General features: G+C 46.1%; 2 protein-coding genes across 7 annotated transcripts in view; one reads left to right on the top strand and one right to left on the bottom strand.

The window, feature by feature from the left end:
- Positions 1-4001, top strand: part of MYH10 (myosin heavy chain 10) — a 99290-nt gene extending 95289 nt beyond the window's left edge. For both annotated transcript variants that reach the window (XM_062591689.1, XM_062591690.1), the window contains 3 exons: positions 227-335; positions 1198-1370; positions 2230-4001. In XM_062591689.1, coding sequence (XP_062447673.1) covers positions 227-335; positions 1198-1370; positions 2230-2374 — 427 coding nt within the window. In that variant the 3' untranslated portion in view covers positions 2375-4001. The remainder of the gene's footprint in view (positions 1-226; positions 336-1197; positions 1371-2229) is intronic.
- A 1143-nt stretch (positions 4002-5144) lies between these two features.
- The window catches only part of NDEL1 (nudE neurodevelopment protein 1 like 1), a 32296-nt gene continuing 18095 nt past the window's right edge, over positions 5145-19345 (bottom strand). The window contains exons 8-10 of one of the 5 annotated variants that reach the window (XM_062591866.1): positions 16738-16889; positions 13361-13395; positions 6923-7014 (exon numbers count right to left, since the gene is read on the bottom strand). In XM_062591866.1, coding sequence (XP_062447850.1) covers positions 7007-7014; positions 13361-13395; positions 16738-16889 — 195 coding nt within the window. In that variant the 3' untranslated portion in view covers positions 6923-7006. Of the gene's footprint in view, positions 7015-13360; positions 13396-15181; positions 15221-16737; positions 16890-19345 lie in introns of those variants that run through there. The other 4 variants (XM_062591867.1, XM_062591868.1, XM_062591870.1 and 1 more) reach the window with 4 other exon arrangements.

Raw genomic sequence — 19345 nt, 5'->3', positions numbered from 1 at the left:
CCTTGATATTATTCTGATTTTCCTGCAGTGGTAATGCTGTATGCTGTCAAAATTGCATCCCAACTAACCTCCAGCACACTGAAACAAGTGTGATGTTGATGGTGGCAGGCATGTTAGGAAAACTCGAGCATCAGTTGTGTGATGGAGCAAGAGCCTTTCTGAAATAACAGATCCTGTTTTCCGAGCCTTTGAATACAGGAGCAAGTTATGATTTTGATTATTCTAGGGAAAGAGCAGCTGCTAACAAATTGGTACGTCGTACAGAGAAGAAATTGAAAGAAGTCTTCATGCAGGTGGAAGATGAGCGTCGGCATGCAGACCAGTACAAGGAGCAGGTAGGTGGAGGTGCTTGGCTTTTAAGACCTGTATCTCAGAAAAGACAGATTAAACCCAACTTCCAATTGAGAGGACTTGTTAAAAATATTTCTTTCATAAAAGATTTGAGAGAATCCCTATGCTGATGTCCAGGGTTCAATGCTGCAAGTCACTGTTTTGGTTGCCAGCTTTCTAGCCTCCAGCTGTGCTGCTAGTACTGTTTTTCCCCATCATCACAATGGAAAGGAAATAGCTGAAGCTATAAATGATTAGCAAATTTGCCAATGTTCCAGACAGCAGTTGCTGAACACTTTAAAGGGCTAAACCATTAGAGTGGTTTCTTGCCAGATCCCAGCAGTCAAAACCTCCCCATGTTACTTTGGCGTGATGGTCTGTTACTCACTCTCGTCTCACCTGGATCCAGAAGCTCAGCAGTATTTTCAGAAGTCCAGCCTGGAGTCTACAGTGAGTGCTTGGACTAGACTAGAAGGAATTGTCTTGCCCTGGACAGCTAGGACAAATGCAGCAGCTGTTTTGTCCTACTCAAGTCCAGAAAGCTTCATATTCAAGACCTTAATTGGGTAAGATAACTGGTCTTTGAGAACAAACGGTGCCTCAATTAAGCTTTGCGTAGCATGCAGCGTTCTAATGTAACCCCTTAAATGCTGTGATCCACAAGTAGCCCACGAGGAACTTCACTTTTGGTGGAGCCATTGAGTCTGAACAGGCAATTTCTACACACAACTGTCTGCTTATACACCAACCCTTCATCTCCAGCAGGGGATGGTTGGGGAGGGTGGTGTTAGTTAACTTTTCTGACTTCCTAAACCATGAGGTTGCAGCTGCTGAATTTGATCCTGACAGTCTGGCTTTATCTTCTAGATGGAAAAAGCAAATGCCAGAATGAAGCAGCTCAAACGCCAACTGGAGGAGGCCGAAGAGGAAGCGACACGTGCAAATGCTTCCAGACGTAAACTTCAGCGTGAGCTGGATGATGCTACAGAAGCCAATGAGGGCCTGAGCCGGGAGGTCAGCACGCTGAAAAACAGGCTAAGGTAAGAGGGACTGACAGAAGTTGGACAGGGTTTTGTCTAGGCCCTTGTGTTTCTGTAGACTGTCTTCATAGTGCCAGCGTGTTTGGGGAGTGTCTGGCTGTAGGACTGCAGAAGCAGAGGCCCTAATGTTAGGGGGTGGGTCAAGGTGAAGTCTGCTGAGAACTGCTGAATCAACCCGATGATAAGCAAGCTGCCAGACCACAAGGAAACTCCTGACAGCTCTTGGAACCTGAACTCGTAGGTTCCTTTAGGTTGATCATCCAAGCCAGTCACAGGTAAAGATGGCATAGAGAAGACAGCAGCTGTCTTGCTTGTTCACTGGTGAGTGTTGATCCTCTTTTTCATAGCCCACCCTCATGGGAGCTATTCTTGAGCAGCTCTTTTGGAGATCAAGATTTGTATCAAGTACAGAGGGGAGTCAAAAGAAATGAGGCTGGTACAGCACAAACCACCTTGAGAGGCAGAGAGCAGCTAAGCTAACTTGACTTGTGCTGCACCCTCCTGCCGTTCCTACAGCTTCTCTGAAAGATACCGATTGCTCATTTGTGTGCTTGGTGCTCATGAAGAGGTAATATTTTGAGATACCTGAGGCTTTCCAAGGTTAGAGTGATGACATGAACTCACCAAAAATACTAGAGTGCTAGAGCATATTTGGGCACAGCACGAGCCCTTGGTGGTTAACAGGTGGTCTCAAAAGAGATGGTGAAATTTGCCCTGTGGATGGCCTGAAGCTGAGCTGTTGAATTCCCCTTGCTGTTCAGTGGGAAGCTTTTCTTCAGGGGCAAACCACTAGCACTGTGACTCAAGTTGTGAGCGAGATACAACGCTTCAGCAATTGCTGTCTGCTTGCTGTTTGCAGGAGAGGGGGGCCCATCACCTTCTCCTCGAGTCGATCCGGGAGACGCCAGCTGCATATTGAAGGGGCCTCCCTAGAGCTTTCCGACGACGACGCAGAGAGCAAAGGCAGCGATGTGAACGAAACGCAGCCAGCCCCAGCAGAGTAGAGCCCCGTCGCACCATTTGCATGCAGAGACCTTTTACACAATAGTCAGCAGAACAAGGAGGACTTGCCTGACCACCAAACTGCCTTGTGGCCTAAATCTGCCTTATGAAAAGTCGGCATGCTACAAGGTTACTTATCATAGGTCAACTATGTCTTAAGGCTCTCCGGCCTCAACATACTGTACCCTGCTTCAGATATAGGTACAACTGCTTTTTTATATATAGTAAACAAAATGGGATCGTCTCTGTTCAGTGCATCTGTTTTCCAGACACTCATCGTAAAGCCATTTTATAAAGCATCATGTGAAGGATAAAACTTTTTTTTCTTTTTATCGATACAGAAACTTCATTCCCAGAGGGTAGGTGGTTGGGACAGACCCATTGTCATGACTATGCATGCTTTGTTGTACAGACAACATCCTTCCATTTCTTCTGTGCTCAGACAGCCCTTGGCTGGATTGAGTCTATTGGATCATTGAAGACCAAACTGCACCTGTATCTTTCTTTTCTCCTAATTGTTGTGATCAGCACACAATCAGCAAGTGAACTGTGAAAAGGCCTTGGGAAGTGTTAGGAGGAAAATGTAGGGTGAATGAGTAGTGTCCATTTTTAACCTGCAATATCATTTTGAAGTGTTCTCAGCACCTGCTTCATCCATTAGTGTTCATGCAGTACAGGCGAACTGAAATAGCATCACTGTTCTTAATCTGTACAGTACTTTTGCATTTGTAGAGACCTGCTTATTGCCACACCCAACAGATCTGTGTATATATATTAAGACTAGTATAATGTGAACACCAGTGGAAAATAAACATGCGACACAGGCAAAATTAATTTATTAATTTATGGCTGAGCAGTCTTCAGGATGTGGAGCCAGGTAGCTGCACTGCGACATAAGGCTTATGTGATACCTTAGCCAGCCTGGTGTTACTAACAGAGCCGCTCCACTGGGCAGCAGAGCGCTGGGAGCAGCAGGGCCGTCTGTACTGTACAGTGTGTGTGGCTTGTTTGGAGTCTGTGTGGTTTACAGGGGTTCAGAGATGGATGTTGCCTGCCTATGAGTTAACATGCCAGTGGATGTGAATCCTTTTTTTTTTTGTTTGTTTTTTTGAACAGTATTACAGCAAGTAGTTAGCATTCTTTTTGTTTAAATAGCTGAAAAACTGACATTACAGAAAGTGCCTTAGACACTACAGTACTAAGACAATGTTACATATATAATTTGCCTATATAACAATGGTTTTAATGTATTAATTTTGACTGTGCTTCATATCATGTACCTCTCTAGTCCAAGTGGTATTATTGATATTAGTGACAATGAATCAGTGTTAACTAGGAAACTTCTGCCACATGCTCAAAAACATGGATTTCCTTTTTTTGGTTAAAAGCTTTAACATCTGTTGCAAAGGTTTTGTTGTGTGTGTTTGGATATTTTTAATCAAACTGGCTGTTGACCACCAGGCATCTGACTGCAAATATCTTTTCTTGTATACCCATATTTCTAGACAATGATTTTTGTAAGACAATAAATTTATTCATTATAGATGCGGCCGCCTGCTCTGTTTACTTACAGGAAGAGCTGTCTCCTGAGGCTGGCATAGACCTTAATAAACAAGAGTATGACTGGAAGCTGCCTTTTCCCTCCTTACTGTTTTTGGCTGTGTTTTGTTTGGTTTGTGTTTTTTTTTTTTTTTTTCTCTTTTTTTTTTCTTTAGTTTTGATCTGAATATAGTGTAAGTGGCCTGGCTGTAGGTGTTAAACCTTTGCCAAACTTCCTGCTGCACCTACACTGTGCTGTTGAAACCAAACGCTGATATCTGTACTGTTGTACGGCCCCCTTGTTTGGCCTCTCTTTCTGCCTTTTAACAAGCTGTTGTCTTTTTCTGATTAGATACAGCAGACAGCTGGAATAGAAACTTGACTTCTGACCTGATGGTCGGTGAACAGTTAAAGCTACAGCTCTGGTTGCTGGTAGCATCAGGTAAAGTCACAAGCTCCTTTTGAAGCTACTGGGAAATTGACTGCAGGCTCCAGTGCCCCTCTGTAGGTTGGTACTGTTACCCCAAAAGATGGAGCTGGCCCCAGTGCAGTCTATGACCTGTTCCAGAGGGATGGAATGGGACCTGGGGCTCTGCGCAAGCTGGGAGTGAGGTGCCCCCAGCACCCTTTGTACCTTGTTGGTATCATTAGCCCTGAGCTCTCCTCTGAGGTAACTCTTGTTCCCGTGGGGCAGTGCCCTCTGTGAGGTTTGTAGTGAAGCACCATCTCCACCTGAAGGAAAATGAGGAGCATCCAGACCAGCCTGCTCAGCATCACAGTTCTGCAGCACAGTGATGCTGCAGCAGTGGCTGCTGGCTGTGGTCCTCATGATCCTGTACTGGAGCCTGTGGGCCCTAGAGGGCGACAATGAGGGAGGGAAAGGGGAGGCCACCAGGCAGAGCCAGATGTGTGCCTCTGGGCAATCGCTGGGGGCCTCCAAACAATCCTGCTCTTCTTCAGAGGAGGCTCTTCTCAGCAGCCAAAACACTTGGCAACCATTTTCCCAGGCTCTTTGGCAAATCAGTTGCAAAGGCCACAGCTCAGCCCAGCAGCCAGGGTCCCACAACATGAGCCACAAAGGTTACAACAGAGGAAAGGCGGTCACAGGCAGGATGGTGTTGGACATGGGGAACTAGGACCACTCAGAGGAAAGGAGCAGCAGCTTCCTCAGCTGCCACTGCTGTGCTGGGGCTGGCAGGAAAAGCTACATGACAAAACAGAGCTGCTAGCACCTTTTCTGCAAAATCCACTAATTCCACATTAAAAGAACTTTATTTTTGGAAGATTACTCTCTTGGATTTTTAAATCACATGATCTGTGTCACCACTGTGGTATGGTACACTGTCCTATTGAAACATGCCATATAGATTTTGAATAAATAAACTACAAAGCCCAAGTTATGTACAAAGATCTTAGGCAAAGATATTATGTTTACAAACCTATGTACAATAAAACAAATGTAAACAGTCAAATGCAGCAAAGGATGCAAAGGAAAAGAGGAACATATAAAACTCTAATGGTATGTGGTGACTCTCCCCACCTCCCTTCTGCTGGGGCAAATGTTTGTTTTTTTTTGTTTTTTTTTTTTCCTTCCCCTCAGTAGTTGTAAATAAATCAACTTAGAGCTGCAGAGCCAAATGAATGTGACTGAACAGTGGGAAGGAAGGAAGTTTTCTTTTTTTTTTTTTTTTTTTATCCCACAACCAAACCACAGCTGGGTTTGCTGGCTCATTTTAAAATCCACCAACTTTGAGGCACATAAAGACAGTGAAATCGCACAAATACATTGCTTGAAAAAGACCCACAAGTTACACAGTTGCCCAAAACTGTCACAGAAGCCCATCAGTGACACTGTAAAATCCAGTCACATATTACACAGATCTGAACATGGTTTGGATGCTTAAATGGTTCTGGCAGAGCGGGTATTCCATTGGCAGTGCAGCCAACTGGATTTGCAGCTTTCTAAAGCTCTCAGGGAGTCTGTACTACAGCAATGTAGGAAAGTTTCACTGATAAAGGCAGGTATGGTACAGACACAAGGGAAACAGGAGCTTGCTACAGCCTCTAAATACATTACTGCCCAGCAGCTGCTCTGTCTTGAGCCATGGGGAAAATACTTCAGCGAATCTCACTGCTGTTAGCTTAAGCTAAAGCACTTTATGTTGTAACTCGCATCTGCTGAGTGCTGATCTTCTCCTACAACATGCTGCCAACCAGCACCCGGCCATCTCCACTCCCCCTGCTGTGCTGGCAGTGGCCAATAAGCCCCTGCTCTTCACTGGCCCCAGAAGAGCCCAGCACTGATGTGCACAGCCACCTCTGCCAGCTGAGACAGGGCTGCAGGAACAGACCCCAGCAGACTCCAGCCAAGGCAACAGGCAGTGCCAGGGGGCACCTGTGCCATCAGCAACAGCTGACACCTGCCAGGCAGTAATTTATTAAGCTGCAGTAACTCAGTCATGTATCTGGACCTCATTCCCAGGTGTGAATGTCTAAAACTCATCTCAAAGCCTTACCAAGCACTGATTTCAAGAAGTTTGAGCTTTACTGCGCAGGCAGCAGCTGCGTGTCTTAAGTGCCAGGATGCTGGAGCAGGCAGGCAGGGAGAGGGGGGAAGGCTTCATTTTAGAGGAGCTGGCCAACATTTCTATCATGCTAAACCTACAATAAAAGAGATAAAGTGATGGGTCAAGGACTGCCCGACCAAGTTCCGGCTAGCAAGACTCCTGCATCCTGTGAAACAGAGCACTATGTGTCTCAGCTTGTGCAACACACAGCGTGTGGCCCAGGCAGAGAACATCCGCTACCGCAATAGGAGAAAATAAGTTGTATTAATATGGCATGAAGGGCTGTGGGCGCAGGGCCTCCTCTAGCAGTAGCCAGCCAGGGGACTGCTGTGCGCCATGGCGCAGGCTGTGTTCTGGCTGGGGCAGGAATGGGGAAGAATCAGAAGCACTTCTTCTCTTGGTGGTTTGAGAAAAGCATTTGCAAGTCCGAACACAACCGCCCGGTGGCTCATACGCTCAGGGGCAGCATGCCAGGTGCTGACGATGGTCTGGAGGATCCCAGTCCAGGGGGACCTTGGTCAAAGCCGTTTACTGCCCTGAGAAGGAAAAAGAAACAAGTCAGTACATGATGAGCAGCCCCAGGAGAGAGCTGCTACTGCTCATCTCTCCCCACCACCAGACGCTGGAAGATGGAGCGTATCTTTTCCCTTTTCAGATGTCCTAGCAGCATCTGTCCCCAGGCTGGGCTCAATTGCAGCAAGCCTTGGACGCATGTGGGAGCCTGCTGTGCAGGTCAGCAGGGACAGAAGAGACCTGACTATACAGGAGCTGTTCAGGGTGTGCTGGAACAGGGTTCATGTAAGAGTCTGCTACGCACCTCCAGCTCTGAGGATCAACAGTCACTGACAGCCAGGGACAGATGGACAGACACACACGCACACACTTGCTGGCTATGGGGACCAGCCAAGGAGGTCCAGGTGCTCTTGTACATGCTCTGAACCCTCTGGGGCTATGCAATCAGGTCTGTGCAGCTGAAGGCACCAGGCACAGCAGCCCTGCAGGCTCCATCCCCACATTTAGCTCTTCTTCCTTCTTAAAAGCTGACTGTTTGCCAGAAAGTGGCCGTTTCCACATATCTGCATGACCTATGTGCAGCCCCCCAAGGGCTGGGTAGTCAGCACCGAGCTGCAGGGCACAGTCACGCAGGGCTGTGCAGCAGAGCTGCGAGTCAGCTCTACCAGAGTCTCCTGGACTGTTCATATGTGGCTCTACTCAGTTCTCCCAATAAAAGGGATGGGAAAATGTACATATGCACACACACACGCACAGAGTGCTACAACACACTACACGATGGAGAATGGGGTCTGCTAGAGCAGGCAAGCACATGTTAAATAAAGCACAGCAGGTTTTGCCTCCATGCTACTCTACATACGGCTGGGGTGCAGTGAGGGCTCCAGCAGCCCTCCAGGCCTCACCATACATACTTCCCAGCTAATCTGCAAGCCCTCGAACTTCACACAACCAAGAACAATCTATTTCTTTTCTAGGCTACTGCCCTTCCCAAAGCTGTTGAAGGCAGCAGCATGGAGAACCTGGCTTCCTGGTGGGTTAGAGAGTACATGGATCTGTCAGCTTCTCAGTCTCTGCTTTGTTACGGCTTTGCCAGATCTCCTGCAGTTAGGCTCAATGAACAGCTTCTGCCTAGGCTCACCATTTGGTGATCACCACCACAGCCCTGGCAACAAGAGACAAATATTTCTCTGTAACAGGACATGTCCATCCCAACTATTGCCACAGAACTAGCACTTTGCCAATGTTATCAATCAAATTTATTCCACTGAAGGTATATAAGGGAAAAAAAAAAAAAAAAAAAAGAAAAAAACACAGACACAGACCTCTGCAAGGCTGGACAGGTGCCCTGTCTTCCCGTGCAGCTAGTCACAAGAAGTATCTCTGCAACACTTCATCAGCTTTCCCCAAATTATCAACATCCAAGAGATGCCATTCACATCTCTCTCGGTAGAACTACATTCAGGAAAGGGAAGCTTTTTAAGAGGCCATCTTTGCTGCTTAGATCAGTGGTCTGTTGTCTCCAGCTCTCACAGCAAGAGCTGACAAGGAAAAATAATGGACAGTGAACTCTGGATGGCTCTGGCACTTTAGTAGAAACGAGAAGACTGTACAAAGAAAAAGAACTACCAACCAGGGTGTTGGCTGCTCAGGCTGTACCTGAGGTAAGAGTTTGGAGAAACATGATCCCCCTGTTGGTGCCACTGCTGAAGGGAGCATTCCAGGAGCTCACACGTGCTCAGCACCCAGGGCTCTGCAGACAGGCTCACGGCAGCATCCCCAGGATGGAAATCAATTGATTTCTGAACTCCCTTTTGCCTGGCACACACCTCATGCTCATCTCTCATTCACTGCTTTTACAGCAGTGACCCTATACTATACCTGCGGGATCACTGAAGTATGAACCCCACGAACAAACCCCAGAACAATGTTGCTGTTGCACTGGGCCATTATGAAAACCTTCTGGAGGAGCAGTTGAGAGCTACAGAATCAGCACTCACTAGCGAAGACAGCTTCCCATGGTAACACCCAGCTCACTCTCACGGAGGTGTGCCGTTTTCTTTCCCCATCTTGCTGTTCAAACACTCATGCTTCCATATTAACACAGGCTGCTGCACATCCCAGAACCCACCTTTTCCATCTCCTCCCCTTAAAGCTTTTAATTTCACATTTGCATGTTACTTTGATATATTTAAAAATGTAAGTACCTTCACGGCTGCAAGAAACAAAAAGCAATTTGAGAAGCAGCTTAGGGTAAGATGTACTTTGCTATTCTAATTTGCAGGGGCATGAAGCCAACCTGATCCTGACATGACTCTGCAAATCAGTTATCAGCTAGAAAGCAACTCTGCCAAGTAGGACAGTAAAAAAAAGGACCAAAATAGGATTAAAATGTGACAGTTTGCTGTCTGTTAGAAGAGTCTGAGAAAAGTGACATTCAACTTCAGTAGACTACAAGTCCTGAAGCGATGCCACGCTCGTGTTTGACGAGTAGCATGGCAACATAGCCACGTTCTAAAGATGCCCCAAGTGACGAGCCACTCTTCATGACTCAGAGCCACTGTCACCATTGGATGGCACAACCCCAGGGCTCTCAACAGGCCTGCCAGATTTGCTGCTCCTCAGCTCAGCTGAACTAACACATACCTCCAGCTGAGGATTTCCTGGCTTTACTGCTTCCCAGGAACTGGGATTCCCTCAGTCACAGTTAAGATCAGCGCAGGAACTACAGGCTGGGGCGGGATTGACTGACTCCCTTCAAATCCAGAGCAAGTGCCACTACTCCGTACACAGCCATGTCTTGCGCGGATTGAAGTGACAAATGAGCCTCTGCAACCCAGGGATCAACAGCAGCATTACATGAAGCCAGGCGGGGCAGACGTGCACAGAAGGGACTACACCCCCACGGTGCTCCGCACGGCTTGGGGCATTATTCCTCTTTGCACAGAGCCATCTACATTCCTTGCCACCAGACATTTCAATGCTGCAGCATTTCTGCCATTCTGACATGACTTTAAAACGCACTGCACAGCTTTAGTACATGGCAGCGCATCAGGAGCAGCTTTCATCCAAAGCACGTGGGCTAGTGGATCCCTTCCTCTCGCATTTGGTCTAGGACTCGCAGCAGAACTGGGAAGTCATCAGTGTCCTCCCCTCTGTGCCACGCGTGGAGATACGATCCCTGAGCTGTGATTTTGAAGCACATTTGCCAGCACTGATTACTGCAGCCCGTCTCCGAAGAACTGGGAGGACTCGGTGGCAGGGATTACCTCCCCCTCGCTGTGCAAGGGTGCCATGGAGTCACTCTGCACTCCCATGGCGATGAGGGAGCAGCTGCAGCTCCCTGCCTCCCCCGACATCCTGCAGACAGGCAGATGAACAAGCGGTTCAACTCAAACAGCGCAAACTGCTCTGATACTGCTACTTCTGGGGCACTGATCGCTCCTGAATGTGGTTTCTAGCGTCCAAGCACAGCCATCGGCACCCTAACAAAAGAAACCGTCTCTGCTGGCAGTTTCTGCCTCTAAAGAAAGCGGTGCAAACCCAAGACTCCGTAGCTCTTACTCCGAGTTGCACTTAGCAGCTCAGGTGCCTAGGTCTTGAATGACCTTTTCAGTCTCCCAGAGGTGGATGAACAAGGCAGAAGCCATGAAACAGGCACTCCACACAATGAAACACTGACAAGACAGGGCTCAGCCCAAATCACCAGTGTCACAAATAATCCAACGTGAAAGACGAAGCCAGAGACAAGCAGAAGGAATACGCCCCATCTCAGAGCCACAGATACCAAGGGGATGAATGCTGTAAAGCCAGGAACTACACTGCATCTCCCTCTCGTCAGCTTCCCTAAGGGAAGGGCGAACATGTCTCTGCCCCAGCTCTGTCAAAATCTTCCCAGGCACCTCACAGGCTGCCCAAAGCACTGCCTCTAATACTGCATGCCAGTGGCTATACATGCGGTGAGGAGCAGGAACGTACCTGCCTTCGCGCGCAGCCTTCCTGGGCCTCAGGCAAGCGTCCTGCCAACAGATCCCCTCCAGCACTGCAGCAGCAGCCCGAGTCCAGGCTTGCCTGCACGCTGGCCACGGCGTCCAAAGAGGCACGGTGCGAATCCTGAGGCTATGCAGACTGTTAAGTATATTTACTGATACTTCTGCAACGGCCCTTTTGTGTACTTTACATGGAGCCAGGGAACCTCTTACTTTGCCTTTTGATGTTCTTTGTGCCTGGTCTCAGTCTGCAGAACTGAACCATGGGCTGCAGTCCACCGACTGCTCTAGAGGAACTCAGGCACAGAGGTATCTTTAAAAATGCTCCTGGTTTAGGCAGAGCTGGTTAACAAGTGTAACACTGATTCACGGGCAAAACAACCAGGAAAAGCGACACACAATGAAGACATCAGTCACGTGAAGAGGCACCAACACTGTGCAAGATGGGGGAGTACTCACAGCAGAGATGTGCAAGGGACACAGCCAACAAGGCTTTGCAACATAGGAAAGACAAGTCTTGTTTGGAAGACTTGGGGGAGGGGGTGGAAAGAGTAATGCTGAAAGACGAAATTATTTTGGCTGAGCTCATTGAGCTCTTATCCAGCCATTAGTTTGTGCTGTTAACACAAAAATGTACCAAGAAGGGTTAGCATTATTTTAGTTAAAAATAAAAATAACAGATTAAGCAGAGCAACTTTAAAAATAAAGGATGCTGGATTCTTCCTGCCTACCTTCTGCAGAGAAAGCCAGAAAGAAAAACCCATGTGTTTGGTCTCTAAAGTCAAACTTTCCTACTGTGTCCTGGAAGCAGTAGCATCTTCTCTCTCTAGACATGGCTGTGATGAGCATACACATCACTCCAGTCTTTAACTGCTCTGTACAGGTCTGGCACACATGAGGGGCCACTGCTCACAGAGAGCTGATGTTGCCTGACAGCCTAGAGATCTGCTCTTAATGATTAATCCAAGCAAGGTCATTTGCATCCTGCTTTTAGCTCTTTCCCTGGTCAGTCAGACCCAACCTGACATGCTCCACAGGGGCTCCATGCTGTGTGCCCTTGGCTCAGGGCTTGATTCTCTTTCTAGCACTGCTAACCGTGCTAAAATCATCAGTCCCTGCTGGAAATGTCCCTTGCAGAGGTTTCTGATGGACATTTCTTACTGCCCATTCACATGGCGGTATGCATTTTATGTCTACTTCTAACTGCTCTTCCTGACTCACTTGTATTTTGCCAATTCTCTGCAAACTTCATTGGCTCAAATTCGAGTCCTGTGGCCCATTAAAAACATATTCATGAATTTGTATTTCAAGTAGCACTCTGTATTTAACATCTTAACTCTGAGGCTTCTTGAATTTTAAGTTAACCTGAGCAAAACCTCAGCAGAAGGTCCTTTCCGTAGCTGAACAAGCCAGTCTAAGAACTAAATGGATGTGGTCAAAGCATATATGGAAACTAGCTCAGCAAGAAAGCAAGAGGAAGAGTGAATTTTCAGGCAGATGAGAGCCTTATAACAGGCCACTGCTCCCAAGCAACAGTAACAGCACAAGGAGGTAGAGGAATGCCAGCCTAGAGAATCAAGGAACACAGAGATAAGGCTGTGGCAGTTCAGGTACGGGTCAGTTTTAAATTGGTAGGGAACTGCACCTTCTGACATTATGGAAGCCCTCTGTGCTCCCTCAAGATGCAGCTAAGTGAGATGAACCCAATCCTCAGGTATTACAGGCTTTGCCTGCACTGAGCCTGTGCATGGCAGACCTCCCCCTCCCACAGAGGGGGCTGTCCCAGTACCTGAACAGCTTTGGTGGCATGACTGTTTCCACCGCGTCCTTCCAGCTGGCAGAGCTGCACCAGGCAGGGACTGCAACACTGAGCAGAAACCTTGCTGCCTCCATGCTTCAGGCTAGTTTTTTCCCCCTGCTTATAATCTCAGCTGACTCATTTTATGTCTGTGCCTTTGTTTGCTTTCCCATTAATCAGAACCACAGCTACAGAGCACCAGTGAGCCACTATGGAACAAAGCACTTAAAAGACCACTGAAGGCAAAACACCACTGAAAGGCAAACTAACTTTTACAGTTAAATTAACTGCAGCAGTGCTTCATACAGTATCTCTGCTGCATCTGATTTGGTCAGAAATGAATCTATTTGCAGTAGGATTAGTTCAAGAAAGCAAGTAGCTCTGGTCTTGTGACCACAAGACTATGTGAAGTTTATCTAAAGTAAGGAGGAAGAGAGAGACTGTAGCCTCAGGCTTTGATCATTGCCTATTAGTTTGCAATGCTAAGAGAACTACCTCATGCAGTTAGCATAACCACCAAGTCTGCCCCTCCAAGCACCAGAGTTAAAATGCATGCAGTTTATCATTGCAAATGAATTCATTTACCCATGACCAAGGTGGGAAATATGACCTTTTCACGCCTAGTGGAGAAAAAAATCAAAACAGTTTATGTACACAATAAAGACATTCTTGGGTACAAGCCTGTATGAAAGAAACAGGGGAAAAAACAAAGGTGTTGAATCTCACCAGTCCTTTCCCCTTAGACCTCTGCACACTGAAACTCTTCCCTGCACAGGCAGGCTAGGGGTCCTATTTCAGTGACAATCAACTCTCCCACCGCACCTCGCTGCCAAGAGTGCATGACCTGAATAAAAGCCTAGGGTTTTGCAAAGCACATTACAGGACATAGAACTACTCACCTGTACCTGAAATACCCACAGTGAAGCAGGGTCTCCTCTTTTTCCAGTGATACTTTCTATTTTTAATTTTCTTAAAGTGAACTAGAGAAGGGCAAGAACACCCTGATTCTACAGTCTGATATATTACAATTAAGGCTGTGGACAACAGCATCCACCGTGTGTATGCACCTACATGTTTCCCAGGACTGCCTGAAGTGAGCAAGCAGAAGCACTATTCACATTTTAACTCTAGTTTATGTTTTAGAACATAGTCGAAAAAGAAAAAAAAACTAAGAGCAAAAGTTAACTACAGAAATGACTCTGACATTCAAGAAAACAGGAAGGGGAGCAGGGGAGAAGTAAAAAAGGAGTTAATGGCCCAAGGAACAAATGACAGACCTCAGTTCACATATCATCTCAGCCCAGCTATTCAGGCACCAAGCCTCTGCAGAACCCATCAAGGTCATAGCCATTTTGTTCTCCAGCTGGATCAAATGTAATAATCACTTAAGAATAATTACAACAGCAAGAAATGAGCACCTAGCTCAGAACATCCTCAGGTACTGTTCTGATAAGCCCTGACACCTGGACAGAAATGTCATGCTTGTAAAGGAACAAGTCTGCAGGAAACCAATCTTACATCAGACTTTGCAGAATTAAACAGAACAAAAAAAAAATACATTTACTCTTCTGATTCTCCAGCAAAGCTGGTGTGCAAGGCCTGCTATGCTCCAAACGTCCTCTAAATGCTGCTCAGGTAATCGCTCCTATTAACTGTTCCAGCTATGCCAGCTCCAGTCTATTAGGTTCTTTAGATGCCTGCTCAGCTCCTCTCAGCAAGCAAAGAGCAGGTGTTTGATGAGAGATGGAGACTCGTCAAACATTTTAACCAACAAAATGACAAAGGAAGGAAAATAAATGGAACTGTAATGATGTGGCTGAGTTACCTCTGTCACAATCCCACCACCCAACAACTGGCTGTTCATAAGGCAGCAGCTGCAGATTGGATCGGGTCTACGAGCACACGTGGCTGTTTCAGGCTCCAGCGACAATTAGGGGCAAGGAGAAGAGTACGGGGGCTGGAGAGAAAGGAGGAGAAGAGGGGAGAAGAAAGGGCATGCCTCAACTCAGCCCCTTGTGCCTAGCCACTGCAGCAAGCTCTGGATCTGAAGCTCGCCAGCGACATGTGCCAGCATGGCTAGAAGCTAGCCTGCTGTTGCACCGCGTAGGCACAACGGAGCTGACCTCATTTATGTAATACCTCTTTTCAGCTTTCATGTGTAGACAAAATTATACAGGTTTTTACACAGCAACCATGGAGACATCTACGCAGCACAGACTCTGCATTCACACCCCAACGTGCGCAGACCGTGAAAGAAGCAGGAATGCACGGTGGGAGCAGGCATAACGAATAGGACATGGGCCACTGACCCCAAGGTTAGTAGGATATATAGGTGCAAAGGAGAGGGACAGGACAGCAGGGCCGTGCACAGACTACTAACATCTTGCAGGCAAGTGCATCACTCACCTCCACTCATTTTTCTAGCCTGTTAACATTCCGAGTCTGCTGTAAAAGTTAGGTATCAGTAGGCTGAGTTTTTAAGTCTTCCTTAGCTACAGCCTGCTCCTAATTCTAGGCAGCCAGCCCAGATAAGTGTGATGACAATCTGGATAATTAAAAGTGACCCCAACCCCACACAGCAATCAGCTTATTTGTCACACCAGAACTCAATATAGTAACGCTGCATCCTAAGAACAGCTATAATCACTCCCTAGCAACTACCCTAACAGCTTGCAGCTGAAATCTAGCCTGTGTACTGCAAAAGTGAGCATTGCTGTGGTGGTATGTGGCCCCAAACAGGCCTCAGAGTGCACAGACAAATCAAAAGGCTGTTTGATTTGCACATGACACTGATTTTGCTAATTCCCCCCAACTCTTCCTTTCCAAAAAACAAAGAACAGCATTCTAAAGCTCTAAAAGCTCTGAATGCCAGCTTCTAAAATGTGATCTGTCCTACTACCCACATAGCAAAATGATCCAGCATTCACAAAAGAATGACTTCAGAAAGCCCAGCATGTCTGTTTTCTAAATGTACTCTTTAGGATGGCAAGAGTTCAGTTATTATCCTAAAATAAATTCTGTATTGAGAATGTGCTGAATATTAACATTAAATTGCACTGGCTTGAAGTTTAACATGGAAAATTATCACCGTGCAGGGAGTATGACACATGCTTTGCTCAGTGACACCAAGCACTGATCTCAATACCATTGTATTAACACTGGAAGAGAGAAATGCTTTCTCTCTGCTCCTCAGGGCTGCTCCCTCCAGCCTTTCACGCAACCACAGGGTCCTGTACTATGAAGGACCGTGGGAAAACCCTCCTGCTGAACTGCAACTGTTTGTTTCTCAGTACCAGAGAGGAAGCTCTGAGTATGGGCAAGCCATGTGAGAAACACATGTTGCTTCCCCGCCCTGTGAAAGGAGTTTCTGTTTTCAGGGCTGATGCACAGCTCAGCCAGTATGAGGACAGTTGTCCTCTAGATCGGCTAGAACTAGCAGTTAATACTACTTTCTTCTCCTCTACTCGAGGGGGAAGTAAAGCAAACAGGACACCATCCTCCAAGTGAGCGTTTGCTGCCTGCACTAAGCTGTACTTACCAAGGGAATCTCCAGATTTGCAGGTAATGCACTTCCCCACACATGAGCATACCATTAACTATGGAAATGCCACCACTATTTACTTGAGATCCTATTGAAGGTCACATTCATTTCATAAGCAGGTTTGCTGTCTGGGTTTTGGTATTACTTGAGTTGCAGAGCCCAGGAGATTAGGCAGCAGAGGTATAGCAAAGACATTGACATCCTACTAGTTAAGAGGGTCACAACTTTCTTTTCTCTTTACTTTGTAGAATTCAGCACTGCAACCTTGCTTTCCCCATCCCCTTGTGACTTTGGCTCTCCAAATTATTTGTTCCATTGGACAAAAGCTGTGGCAGGCTAAAAACAAGCCAAGAAATGCTTCTCTCTCAAGTAGCACCTAAAATACACTCCCCTTTTACAGTAAAAATACATCCCGACTTACCCTTTGTCAAAGAAGGATGTATGCCCTGAATGAGGGTACTTTGTGCCATTGCTGTTCATCATGCTGCTGTTAACATTCCCTGAAATGTAGGATTTCCGTGATGCCTGGTCCTTCGCAAAATTTCTGCAAGCAGCTAATTTGGATTCTAAGGCCTGTGAAAGGAAAAAAAAATAAAATAAAAAAGTAACATTAGTAGAAGGACTTTTTCCTGCTCAAGTTAAGGCCTCAGCGTGACCAAAAAACACTAGGACCTCCAGTGTGATCAAGTTCAGCAAAATCCAAACTAAACAGAAACAAAGTTTTCTGTGTCACCCAGCTACAAAGGAAACCCATACAATGAGATGCTGATGCAGACTGCCAGGCACAATTCACTTCCATTAGGTTTAGGATTTTAGAACATACCAGTTCTCATTTAAGCATCTAAAATAAGGAAGCCAAATCTTAGCAGGAGCTACTGAAGTCCAGTCCTTTGAGGATCAGACTCGCACAAACACGTTCACTTCCCCAGGCCGCAGACAGCATATTTCAGCACTCCTGTGTCTGCAATAGCTGTGTTCAGACATGGCAGCTGAAGAGTCTTTTGCAAGCTCTAATCACAGATGGTACACAATGGTGAAACCGATAAGACTTCACTCTGTTGTCTGAAGTTTTCCCAAACAAAAGGGGTAAAGGCAGGTCCAGACCTATTTACTAGGTGATGACTCAGGACTGGAGAGCACTGGATTGCCAACTGCCTCCTGCAAGAATAGGTAAAGCATTCCCATTGTAGGGAAGTGTGTGTCAGGGAGAAGCCGCCTGCTTCAGAGCTGGAGTAAGACTGGCATAAGGTAATCAGATGATTTAGAGAAAGCCGAAAGGAGAATCCTTAATTTTCTGGAAGGATCTTGTACGTAGAAACTTAGACTCCTCCCTGGGATAATGTCTTCTGCTACTTCTTTCTTAATCTCAGTCTGCAAGACACGGTCAGTTTTGTAAGCCCTCCTGATAGGGTTCTGAAGTAGTACAGCATCAGAAGAAAGAAGAGACAGCATTTAAGCCCATCCAGGGTCTGTACAGAACCACACCTCACCTCTACTAGTTTCAAGAAAGCCTGGTGAGATCTTTTCTCCCTATTCAAGGCAGAAGTCTTTCTGCTGACTACTGGCAAGAACAAGAGGCTTTCCACATGGCACCACACTCTTAATTTTCCCCTTCAGTTTATTGTATCACCTGCCCTTTCTGCTGCCTAGCACATAAACTTAGGCTGAACTAGATGAATACCTGTCTGCTCCAGCAGAAAAGCCTTGCAGCTACTTGTAACATCTAAGCTGGATGGGTGGGCATTCGCACACTTGCAGACACACATACAGAAGATAAAAATCTCACGTCCTTGATAGCACAACACTGTTCAGCACTGTTCTATGCAGAAAAATACTCCATTAATAAGGTATTGACATGCTATCAGAAATAAGCCGAACTCTACACCACTTTTTTTTAGCAGTCCATTTAAGCTTCCTTAGTGACTACATATTTTTTTTTTGTCTGTTGTTTTCAAAGCATCTTTCATCTGGAAATAGCAAGTGTGAACTCTGTCAAGTGACTCTTTCTCAGCTTCAAGTAAGAAAGGTGAGGGAGACTTCTTGTAGAGAAAAGGAATCTAGGGCATAGGCTGAGAAACTGTCCAAGTAGCCAGACTTACAATTAATAGCTGAATATCCTACAATTATTACTAACAAATGAGTAAATTGTAACTTTGTATCACTAGCAGACTGAGAGTCCAGGAGTAGGCTGGGAAGCAAGCATGCTTATTTGGCATTTCCTGTCCTTGCAAAGTAATCACATGGGATTGTGATTAAGCTCCCTAAATCCCCTGCAGACTCTTACTCACAATGATCTCATTTTAAACATGCCACTCTAACCCCAAGTCCTCCTGCTGCCCTTTCAAAACAGCTATGTACTTGATAGCTCCAAATGCTAGTAATGACGTAATTTTTAATTTCAAACTTTGTCAAAACAACTGCCTTGGCTGCAGTTATTGTTGTTCTCAGTGTAAACCACAAGATAAGGAGCAAAGTCAGTACCAGAGGCTAGACACTAATGCTGTCCATGCTTCCTCTCAAAACAGTAACGCTATCCATTGAGGCATATGAACAACCTTCTAATAATTGAAAGCAAAAAGTCATATCTTCATTCAACTGGAAAGCCTGGCATGATAAGTAACACTATAACAGATGTTTAAATCACTTCTTCCCTGCTTATAGTTGTAATCCCTTTAAAGGCTCACACATTTCACTTCCCCATCAACTACAGAAGGGAACATTTGGCTTTCTCCTGGTTTATTTTTTTCACTTTCTTATTAAAGGAGTTTATATTTATTCATTTTAAACAATTGTTATAGATTACGTCAGGCACAAGAAGAGACAGCGCTGACTGACTGATCTCATCTCACTTCCCGTGAGAAAACAATTGTGCAGTGGGCACTCAAAGTCTGAGATTCGGTTCCAAATCTTGGTCTCAGAGAGAAAGATGCAAGTCCCATTTTAAATTTGGGCAAGTGGCTGACGATGCTTAGCCTAATGTATCAAAACTCCTGAAAAGGTTTTTGCTCCATATGTGAATTTCATTACCT

The sequence above is a fragment of the Rhea pennata genome, chromosome 19 (assembly GCF_028389875.1).
Source record: "Rhea pennata isolate bPtePen1 chromosome 19, bPtePen1.pri, whole genome shotgun sequence".
Classification (NCBI taxonomy): domain Eukaryota; kingdom Metazoa; phylum Chordata; class Aves; order Rheiformes; family Rheidae; genus Rhea; species Rhea pennata.
The sequence above is the reverse complement of the archived record's forward strand: the minus strand, read 5'-3'. Positions and strand labels throughout refer to the sequence as shown.